Source organism: Poecilia mexicana, unplaced genomic scaffold (assembly GCF_051168715.1).
Source record: "Poecilia mexicana isolate PSO_F unplaced genomic scaffold, ASM5116871v1 scaffold_7, whole genome shotgun sequence".
Taxonomy (NCBI): domain Eukaryota; kingdom Metazoa; phylum Chordata; class Actinopteri; order Cyprinodontiformes; family Poeciliidae; genus Poecilia; species Poecilia mexicana.
Genome location: NW_028263376.1, coordinates 22413792 through 22424693, shown reverse-complemented (window position 1 = coordinate 22424693; position 10902 = coordinate 22413792). Strand labels below are relative to the sequence as shown.

The 10902-nt window shown below is 39.7% G+C and overlaps 2 protein-coding genes across 2 annotated transcripts; both read left to right on the top strand.

Moving 5' to 3' along the window:
• The first annotated feature begins 2212 nt into the window (after positions 1-2212).
• rh50 (Rh50-like protein) lies at positions 2213-3916 on the top strand. The gene has a single exon (XM_088007263.1). The coding sequence runs from the start codon at positions 2356-2358 to the stop codon at positions 3838-3840; it is 1485 nt and encodes a 494-aa protein (XP_087863389.1). The 5' UTR covers positions 2213-2355; the 3' UTR covers positions 3841-3916.
• Positions 3917-4760: 844 nt separating this feature from the next.
• On the top strand, positions 4761-10453 carry rbm39b (RNA binding motif protein 39b). The gene is made up of 15 exons (XM_088007262.1): positions 4761-4884; positions 5620-5677; positions 7050-7099; positions 7264-7461; positions 7634-7687; positions 7855-7972; positions 8064-8216; positions 8400-8537; positions 8620-8685; positions 8758-8962; positions 9054-9140; positions 9228-9321; positions 9496-9601; positions 9683-9761; positions 9840-10453. The coding sequence occupies exons 2-15, from the start codon at positions 5627-5629 to the stop codon at positions 9938-9940; spliced, it is 1500 nt and encodes a 499-aa protein (XP_087863388.1). The 5' UTR covers positions 4761-4884; positions 5620-5626; the 3' UTR covers positions 9941-10453.
• The last annotated feature ends 449 nt before the right edge of the window (positions 10454-10902 follow it).

The window sequence follows — 10902 nt, the reverse complement described above, 5'->3', positions numbered from 1 at the left end:
CATACTGGTTCCTACTTTACACTTCTTGCAGACTGTGCATGCCGGGTTTGTTTTACAGTAAATGGTATCTTAAAGACACAAAACTTAACTTAACAGCGTTGACCGGTTTAAGTTAGGAATGTGTTTAAAACTATTGCAGCTTTATACAGCATTTGGAGTTGGATACAGATAATAGTTTGAATGGACTGTTTTTATGTCTGCACAAAATGCAATTCATTTTAAAATTAATAAAAGTTGGAAATATGTGGACTCTTTTCTGATGCGAGCTTATTTTACGTTTTTCAGTAATAAGAAAGCTGTGTCTGCTGAAGACGTCCAACACAGTGTCTGAAGGTAATTCTGCCCCTCGCATGAACTTGTGATTCAAACTACCACTGACCTTGTGAAGGAGATATGAACAGTACATGACAAAGATAAGAGACCAAGCTGATCCCCTTTACTTTGTTCTTTGTTCTTGGTCGTATGCAGACATTGGCTCTAGGAGAAAGGTAACAATTGTACTGTGAATCCAAATCAAGGAGTCAGAATCTTCATTGTCCAATAAAAAGAAATCTTTTATTAAAAAGTGAACTTTGAGGTTTTTCACATTTTGTCAGACAGTAATGAACTTCACGGTATTTTATTGGGATTTTATGCGAACACAAAATGGTGCATGATTGTGAACAGAACCCCTGAAAAAAAATCTAGTGCAACCAATTGCCTTCAGCAGTTATTTAAGTGCACCGTTGTGTACATGTGTTCTGTATAGATGTCAGAGATTTTTTTTTTCAACTACAAAACCCAACAATACATGGCTGTTTCCCTGAAAAGGCCGAGCAAAGAGTGTGTTAATCAGGTAAGCAGCCACATCTACAGTAACAGTGGAGAAGCTGCAGAGCTCCACATTAGACGTGCACTTTACAAATACAGCTTTTGTGAAGAAGTGGCAAGAAGAAAATATTTTGGGGAAAAAACCTTCAGAATCTTTCTTTCCAATTTTCCACAAGGCATGTGAAAGACAATGCAAACATGGAGAAAGATGCTCTGGTTAGATGAGACCAAAATGTTACTTTTTGGCTTACATGCAAAATGCAACCTGCAGAAAACTAGCACTGCAGCTCTCTCTGAAAACACCATCTCCATACTAGACCATGGAGGTGGCAGTATAATGCTGTGGGCTTGCTTTTCTTCAGCAAGCCCACAGCTTGCCAGAGCTGATGGGAAGATGGGTGAAGCAGAACACAAGGCAGGTCGGAGGAAACCCAGTCATTTGCAAAAGTCTAACGTGATGCTCTTCCATCCAGGACCATGTGGACATACAGCCAAAGCGATTGTAATGGTTTGAGGGGGGAGAGGTGCCGATTTATGTGTTCATATCCACCTGAATAATATGTAGTTGCGACCCTGCCTAAAGGTCAAACTTTTCACCTTGAGGTGTTTATATTGTTTTTCCTTTGAATTACGTTGGTCAAAACCTTGGACAGAATTTGGAATTATGCAAAAAAAATATATATGTATATTATTTGAGAGTAAATCGAAACAAAATCGTTTTAAGGTAGAGTTGAGAAGCTACAATACAAAAATAAAATGCAATTTCAAAAGGGAATATGAAACTTTTTCAACCAAATCCAGCCGCCTCACATCTAGCTACAACGTGGCAAAAACGTGAATAAGTTTAAGATGTGTGAATACTTTTGCAGGGCAGTGTGCATTAGAAACTGAAAAATCTTTCACTTAGCCTTGACCTTTTGGTCAAGGCTAAGTGTTACACGCAGAGTCACTCTGTCTCTTAATATTTGTGGCACTCCAGTGTTTTCTTTTAGGAACAAATATAAGAAGAAGGAGCCTGCAAACTGCAAACTCAGCTTCCCCTCCCCCCATTTCAGTGATAAGCTTCCTTGAATAGTTCCCACGGTTTTACATAGAAATAGACATTGATTATAAAGTCTGTCACTGGGGACAGAGAGTGCAAGTGTTGTGGCTGCTGCTGTAACACAGATGTTGTTAGGAATTCCAGGATAATAATTTTTTTTATTATTATTGAGGCACATTTTTGATGAGCAGATTATGATTCAGCCAGATACAGGTTTGCTTTTTACGTTCCACTTCACCACATTTACTTTGGAACAGGAATTCAGAGATAAATGTAATAAAATACTGAAAAAAGAGCTGAAGAAAAACTGCTGACATTTCAGAACTGTTTATTACGACAGACAAAGTCCACAGCGCTCCATTCTTCATGCAGAGAAAACAGTACAGTTATTGTCTGACTGAGGGCAGGGTTGACCAATGTTTTTTTTTTACCTATCTTGTGTAAACAGAGAGAGTGCAAGCAGCAAAAACGAATACTGTTAATAGCACCAGACAGCTGCCAGGATGAAGAAGCAGTCGACTAACCTTCGAGTGAGATTACCCGTTTTCCTGTTTGTATCCCAGGTGATTTTTGTTGTCATTTACTTTGGCTTTGTGACCTATGACGAGCACGCCGATGCCCGTTTTCAGACCAATCAGACAAATCCAATGCACAACGCCGTGTACAAGGACTACCCCTTCTTCACAGATATACAGGTCATGATTTTCCTCGGCTTTGGATGTTTGCTGGCATTTTTCCGACTCTACGGCTTCGGTGGGATGGTTTTTAACTTTCTGACTGCTACCTTTGCCATCCAGTGGGCCATCCTGGTGCAGGGCTACTTCCAGTTCTATCATGATGGGAAGATCCACTTTGGAGTTATCAACCTCATAAATGCAGAATTTGCCTGTGCTGTGGTCCTCATCTCTTTCGGAGCGGTGCTGGGGAAGACCAGCCCGCTGCAGCTGCTGGTCATGACTCTGTTGGAGGTGCCTGTGTTTGCGGTCACAGAGTGGGTCGTCCTGAAGTATCTGAGGATCAATGATGCAGGAGGGACTATTCTCATCCATCTCTTTGCCTGTTATTTTGGACTGGGTGTGACGTTTGTGCTGTACAGGTCAGGTTTAAGGGAGGGTCATGCTAAGGAGAACACCAGCTACCACTCAGACATCCTCTCTGTGATGGGCACATTATTCCTCTGGGTGTTCTGGCCCTCATTCAACTCAGCACTGACCCTTAAAGGGGATGACCAGCACAGAGCCATCCTGCACACCTTTATTGGCCTCAGCGCCTCCACACTGACTGCATTCGCTCTGTCTGCAATGCTGAACAAAAAGGGAAAGCTCACCATGGCAGATATTCAGAACGTGACCCTGGCTGGGGGAGTAACAGTTGGGGCGTCTGTGGATATGATGATATCACCTGCAGCTGCATATGTGCTAGGGATGATGGGCTGCACTGCCTGCATGCTGGGCTACAAGTACCTGAGCCCATTCTTAGCACAACGCTGCAGGATCCAGGATCAGTGTGGGATACACAATCTGCACGGACTAACAGGACTTATATCATGCGCAGCAGGGATATGCGCTATTCTGATGGCTGATGAGGAAGTTTACGGCCCAAGTTTGTATGAGATCTTTACTCACAGAGCTCCAGTGGAGGGGGACCCGAAACTGCAAGAACTGCAGATGCTGATTCCAGGTTTAAAACCAGGATTGGGAAGGACTGCAAGGGAGCAGGCTCTCTTCCAGGTTGCAGCTCTATTCTCCACGATAGGACTGTCGGCACTTGGGGGCATTCTGACAGGTTATGTGTTGAAGCTGCCATACCTTGCAGCTCCCTCGGATGATCTCTGCTTTGATGATGTGGTGTTTTTTGAAGTTTCCCCAGATTACGATGCACCATTTAAACTCAGCTACAAAACGACTGCAGAGGATTCTACAGATGTGCAGGAGCAAAGAGTTGTCATTCAATTAATGGACAATAACATGGAAAATAAATGTGCCTGACTTGGTCTTTTGAAGTGACTGGAGTGAGAATATGTTGGTGTATCTCACTAATAAATACATGTTTATATTCAATACACTCTAGAATTCTTGTCATTTCTATTTTTGCAATACTTTTCAGTAACTTTGTTGATATAATTCATGCTCCACAAAAACAGAGCTGTCAGCTGCTACCTGCAAAAAGTAATTGTATTGTCAAACACTAAAATTAATAAAGTACTGAATACTATTTTGTTATGCAATTGCTTAGTTAAGTCCCAACATACCCCAAAAAATTCTGCCAAAATTCGTAATATTTTTTAAGTATATAATTTTAATTCTAAAATAATTACAAAATATGAATAGAAATAGAATGATGTTTTTTTAATGTACAGATTTAACTATTACTAATAGTAGAAGTTAAAAACTAAGGAAACCAATATAAATCTGGCCATCCCTTTGTTGTAGGCTAGTGCAGAGTAAATACATAAGACTTTTTGTTAAATGTATTTGGATTCTATCTCTACAAGCTAATTTTAAACCTTTGAAAAATAGACTGCAAACATATGCCATTTAACACTTCAAATTTGTCATTCTTTGTCATTCAGTGAATGCAAACGTCCGCATTTTATCGGAATTTTACGTTACAAATCATTTTCCAAAATAAAAGCACCTAGTGTTTTTTTTTTCTTATCAATGGGGGCAAATAGATTTTTTTGAACTGCAGTTCTACATATCATTTCAAAAAGTCTTAACGAACTTACAGATAAAATATCCAAATCTTCAGTCTGATTTTCACAAAATACGCAGCCATTAATAAGTCCTTTAACTTTCAACTTGATATAGCAGTACAAAAAAAATCTCTGTTGATCTGAACGCTTAATCCCTTCTAGATAGGACATAAATATACACTTAATGTATACTTAGAACCAGCAGGTGGCAGTAACGGTGTAATTTTTCATCACTAAGCAACAATCGAAGAAGAAGAAGACGAAGGAGACGGAAGGAGACCGTAAAGCCACGACCTGCCTCGAGTAGCTTCTAACAGCAGAAGAGGAAAAAGAAAAGGTTACATAACTTCAAAACGTCTTATTTCTCTGCTGCTGTCTGTGTTTAAGAAGGGGAGACCCGCCGACGCCAATCTCGTCAGCAGCATATTAGCCGTGGTATTCAGACTTTGGCCCAGCATATCCTCCATTTCAGACGGTAACGTCATTGTTTGCCACATTCAGCTCGCTGCCGCGGAAACGCTTCGAGTCAGAGTGGCCATTTTGGCACCCTGAACTAAAACGCTTGTTTTATCCACCCAGACGCATTCTGCGGCCCTGTAACCGTTTCTAAGTAGTTGAGTATTTTTATTTATTATGCTGACTGGATTATCTGTTTATCGAGAGTCTCATTTGTCTGTTTCTTAAAGCTTAGTTTTAAAAACCTTGGTTAGAATTAAACTGACGGTAAAGTGGTATATAGTGGTATATATAGCTAAAGCTATAGCTAATTAGCAATAGCTTGAAGCGACGTAAACCCCTGCGTGGCTTGTTTTAATAGTGTTTAAACGTTTTAGCAGACCGTAGTTATTATGCGTAGCTTCACAATTGGCGCCATTATCCGGATACTAATCTGAATATATATGTGTAAATGAAAAACTAAATGTTTTTTTTTCATACTGTAGGAGCACCCATCATGTCTAAACCGTCTACCTCTCTCCTTCTTGAATCGTTTCGTGTGTGTTTGGGTGTTTTTATTTTATCAGAAGCGGTTTTTTATTTGTTTTGTTTTTTTCTGTTTTTTTTTTATTTGCAGGATCGAAATGGCGGATGATTTTGACGTCGAGGCCATGCTGGAAGCGCCTTACAGAAAGGTGAGTTGAGAGTTGAAGAAATGGGCCTGTAAACTGTTTTAGTCCTTGTTTTGCTTAGATCTTAAATTTTTGTTGTTATGAAGAAGTTCACTTGAATGTTGTGTCTGGTGATTGAGTTATTTAAAAACGCAATACAGAAATATAAATAAATCCACATCTATCTCTCTTTATAGACTTCCCTAATGATATCTCACCTCTACTCCCATGAATTCATCTTTGATTCCACTGTGAACTGTGAAAATAAAGGAAGGTAGTTATTGCGCATATACTGATGTACTGTGGTTCACTTTAGGACTAAAAGAGATTCAACCTAGAACCATCCAGTCCCAATTCGGTTCCAACAAGGTGAAAGCCAATGGTTGTTGAGCCCATCTTTATCTGTCCAGCAAAGGAGGCAGTATTCAGATTTACAATTGGCTTGTTGACTCCCACCCCCCTTTGTAATGTGCATTTAATTGTGGATATTCATAACATTTCACTGTGTGGAGAACATGTTTATATTTTTACTTGTATGCACTTCCTCCAATATTTGATTACTTGATTGCACTAGGACTTTTAATGCACTTATTCCCCTAATCATGCCAGTTATGCTGGTTGGTTTAGATGAATATTTTTCTCGTAAATATGAATACTGCCTCTTTCAGCATCTTGATTTAATTGCATGCTACACAAAACATATTACCATGACATTTTAGTGAAATGACTGTAAAATACAACGTATTTAGTGTAATTGTTGTTTAAGAAAACCTTGTATTTTCAGTAGTTGTTTTTCTTAAGCCAAACAATTGTAAATATTCATGCAATCTTCAGATAATTTTAGTGTTAAAAGGTGGCTTTTTTTGATCATTTTTATTTATTCTTTGGGCGTCAGTATTACTAAGAAGTGTGAATCCCTGTTTGCTTCAGGGCAAGATGTGTGACAGAGGTGGCATCGAGCTCTTACAGTCCAAGAACGAAAATGGGTGAAGATCACTGGACTGACACCAACCACACAGGATCTCTTTTAGTGGCCATGGGCCATGCGTGGTCACGTGTTTAGGCACAAATAGTGGCATTGGTACGACCTGCTAGGGGAGGGGGGGATGGTGGAGAGGACCTCACAGTTATCAAAGCTTCCTGAACTCTGCTAATATGTTGGACATCCCTTTAACTTTTTCATTGTAGCATTAAGTACTGACCAGCCTTATAATGAGGGGGGGAAAGGGAGGTATTGGGGTGGTGGAAGAACTGTCCAGATTTGTTAGAAAGTATGAATTATTATTAATTAAATATATTTTTGCATTTTCTCTTCTCACCCCCAACCCCCTTTACCTTGACGACTTGAAATGTTTCATCTACGTCCTCATGATGTTCTTCTATAAACCTTGCTTAGGATGAGAACAAGTCCTATCATGCAAATGGACACGATGAACACGGCAAGAAGTAAGTGTTGGTCATTTCTCGTTCACAGAATTTCAAAAAACAAAAAAAAGTGTTGTAATTCACATCATATTAATACATTGAAATTATCTTGATCAAGTAAAGTTTCACGCTTGACAAAAATGTTGCTTGTGGTAATCTTCCTTCCTGGTTGTGATGTGCCTCAGGAAGAGAAGGAGTCGGAGTAGGAGCCGTAGTCCAGGCTCAAAGAAGAAGAAAAGCCGTAGCAGGAGCAAAGACAGGAAGAAGAGCAAGAAAAGAAGCAGGAGCAGAGATAAAAAGCGCAGCCGCAGCAGGGAGCGCCATCGCAGCGGCTCCAGAAGCAGGGATCGGGCTGGGCGCTACAAAGCACGCAAGAGCCCCATGTATGTAGCTCATCAACTCTTAAAGTGACACATTCACTCAGCCAGAACAAAAATGTTCTGGGAACTCTATGTTTGATAGGATGGTTAGAGAGACGGCGTTTAAAGTGTAACATTCAAAATAAAAACTGACCCTTTTTTTTTTTTATTTATCTTTTTCTGTTCATTATTTTAGTCGAAAACGTTCCAGAAGTCGAAGTCCCTTCAAAAAAGAAAAGAGTCCTGTTAGGTAAGTTCAGCAAACAGTTCAGCTTGTTTTCATGCTTGGGTATGAAAGTCAAAAGCTTTTCCTGTTCTCATGTTTGACATCAGAGACTTTGTTTTAAGCAGATATTTTATGAGCATGTTGTTGGACTTTCAGCAGAATTGTATTTGACCATTTTTCTTTCTGTCAAGGCAACCGATCGACAATCTGACACCAGAGGAAAGAGATGCCCGCACAGTTTTCTGCATGCAGCTTGCTGCTAGAATCAGAGCTCGTGACCTGGAGGATTTCTTCTCAGCTGTTGGAAAGGTCGGCTCCGTTAGATACATTTTCTGACTGATCAGCTTTAATTTGGAAATGATCTGATGTCTTTTTTTTTTTTCTTCTCACTTAACTGCAGGTCAGAGATGTGAGAATCATCTCTGATAGAAACTCTCGGAGGTCAAAGGGTATTGCATACATAGAGTTTGTGGAGTCGTCTTCTGTACCTCTGGCAATTGGACTAACTGGTCAGAGGCTTTTAGGTGTGCCCATCATTGTCCAGGCATCTCAGGTCAGTTCAGCTCAAACCACCAAACGTAGATGCTTTAGAGACATTAGTCTGATATCAGATGTTGGTAAAAGCTTTACTAGAAGATAAACAAATTAACTTTATGTGATGTAACATTATTAAGGAAACAGTATTTATTGTATAATTTCTTTTCAGTTTAATTAAATCGTGTTCATTTATTTCCAGGCAGAGAAAAATAGAGCTGCTGCTGCAGCCAATAACCTACAGAAGGGCAGTGCAGGTCCAATGAGACTTTATGTGGGTTCACTGCATTTTAACATCACTGAAGAAATGCTGCGAGGGATTTTTGAACCTTTTGGAAAGGTTAGAAAGATGATTTATGTTTCACGGTGCATGTTCATTTCATGTGCTTTGATATTCATCTTTTCCTGTTGGGTTTTCGTAGATTGAAGGAATCCAACTCATGATGGACAGTGAGACTGGGAGATCCAAAGGATATGGTTTCATATCGGTAACTGAAGCTTTGCTGTTAGAACCAATGTTCTCTGCCAGCTGAAGTCTTTAGACTCTTTATTCTCTGAAGTTTGCAGATGCAGAGTGCGCAAAGAAGGCGTTGGAGCAGTTGAACGGGTTTGAGCTGGCAGGACGTCCCATGAAGGTGGGACACGTCACAGAACGTTCAGATTCTTCCACGGCTAGCTCTTTCCTGGACAACGATGAGCTGGAGAGGACCGGCATTGACCTTGGCACAACAGGCCGTCTGCAACTCATGGCTCGGTTGGCAGAAGGTTTGTCACACATGCCGATGTGTTTGTTTTCAGGCTTAGTTATGAATCAATTTTCATATTAAAGTTGTAAAATGTTCCTCTTCCTCCATAGGAACTGGCTTGAAAATCCCCCCTGCTGCTCAGCAGGCTCTGCAGATGACTGGATCCATACCTTTTGGGGGCATACCTCCTCCAGCAGGTGAATAGCAAAAAAAGTAACCCCACCCTTCCCTCAGCCTTACCTCACCATGCAAATTTTAACAACAGATCTGTATTCTTCTCATAGTTCCTACTCCTGCACCAAGCCAAGCCTTGAACCTCCCATCACAGCCGCTGGCCACACACTGTCTGCAGCTGTCCAACCTGTTTAACCCGCAGGCGTAAGAACAGTTTCTTAAGTTTCCTTTAAGTGTTTAGTTGCCGTTGCGTCCTTCTGTTTTATTATGTATTAAGTCACTTTGTGAAATATTTTTGGTAGCAAAGGAGTAAAAAAACATGACTATCACCATGTATATCACCTGGCACGATATACTTTATTTTTTTTTTCCTATTAGAGAAAATGATCCTAACTGGGCCTCTGAAATCCAAGACGATGTGATTGACGAATGCAACAAGCACGGGGGAGTCGTTCACATCTATGTTGATAGGAACTCTCCTCAGGTAAATTTGTAGTCATCCAGCAATGTTCTATAGTCTACAACAATCTTTCATATTTTAATCATTTGTCTCTTTTGTGCACAGGGTAATGTGTATGTGAAGTGTCCCTCAATACCTGCAGCAATGGCAACAGTAAATGCACTTCATGGACGCTGGTTTGCAGGTATGTTAAGTAGCTGCTGCAGCAGTAAATGGAGACTTGTAACCTATGAATTACAGTTTTTTTTCCCTCCCCTTCCAGGTAAAATGATAACGGCTGCTTATGTTCCTTTACCAACCTACCACAACCTTTTCCCAGATTCAGTAACGGCGAAGCAGCTTCTAATGCCTTCACGTCGATAGTCTGAGACATGTTTCGGAAAATCTGTGTAAATAAATTTGTTTGCATTTCATAAAAATCTCAATTGAAGCAAAGATCCATTGGAATTTAGTTGGCTGTGTACTGATGAAGTGGCCTCACATTTATCAAGGTTTTTTTTTTTTGTTTGTTTTGTTTTTTTTCCCCCTTTTTTTGAAGTTGCTTTTCAGATTTTGTGGTTTGTGTTGTAAACTACCACTGAAAAGTAATCTGCAGATATCTATTGGTCTGTACATTTTTAAATATTGTCTTATCTGCTCATTAAACTCAGCCGTTTTAGATTCATTACCTTGAAGTTACAGAATACTGTTGGGTTAATTGACCTAAAATGCTGAAAGTATATTGATGTCAATTGTAATCCTTTGTAACTTTATACAGCCATAATTTCTTTTGTATGAAGGCTTCCAATAAATCTGGCAAACCTCAGTTCATTCTTTGGTTCCCATTTGAGTTTGTCAGGCCAGGTTCAATTTGTGATTAAAGTCTTAATAGCAGCATTGGAGCCTATGGTTTTCTTTTTACTGAGGACACCAGGAACTCACATTTTATCCATGCATGGTAAGTGAATTAGCAAAAATTTGAAATTTACCTATAGATAAAATGTTCACAAATGTATTGCTGATATACTAATTGCATGGTGTGAGTGTAAAATACACTTCATTTACACTAATATTGTAAATCACAGCACATAATTATCAAGTTTTTTTGTTTTTTTTTACCATATTTTTAGGCAGTTTCTAAACCCAGGCTAAACTTTGCATACTTGATGGATTTAAACCTAACGGGTGATGTGGCAAGAGGAAGGATGTGGCCTAACGAGATCAACACTGTATCAAGGTGTGCAGAATTATTAGGAAACTTCTTAACATGGCCAAAAAATGTAACACTAAACAGCCAAGCACTCTTTAAATTCTTAACATTATTGCAACTTTATCAGCAGGATCGT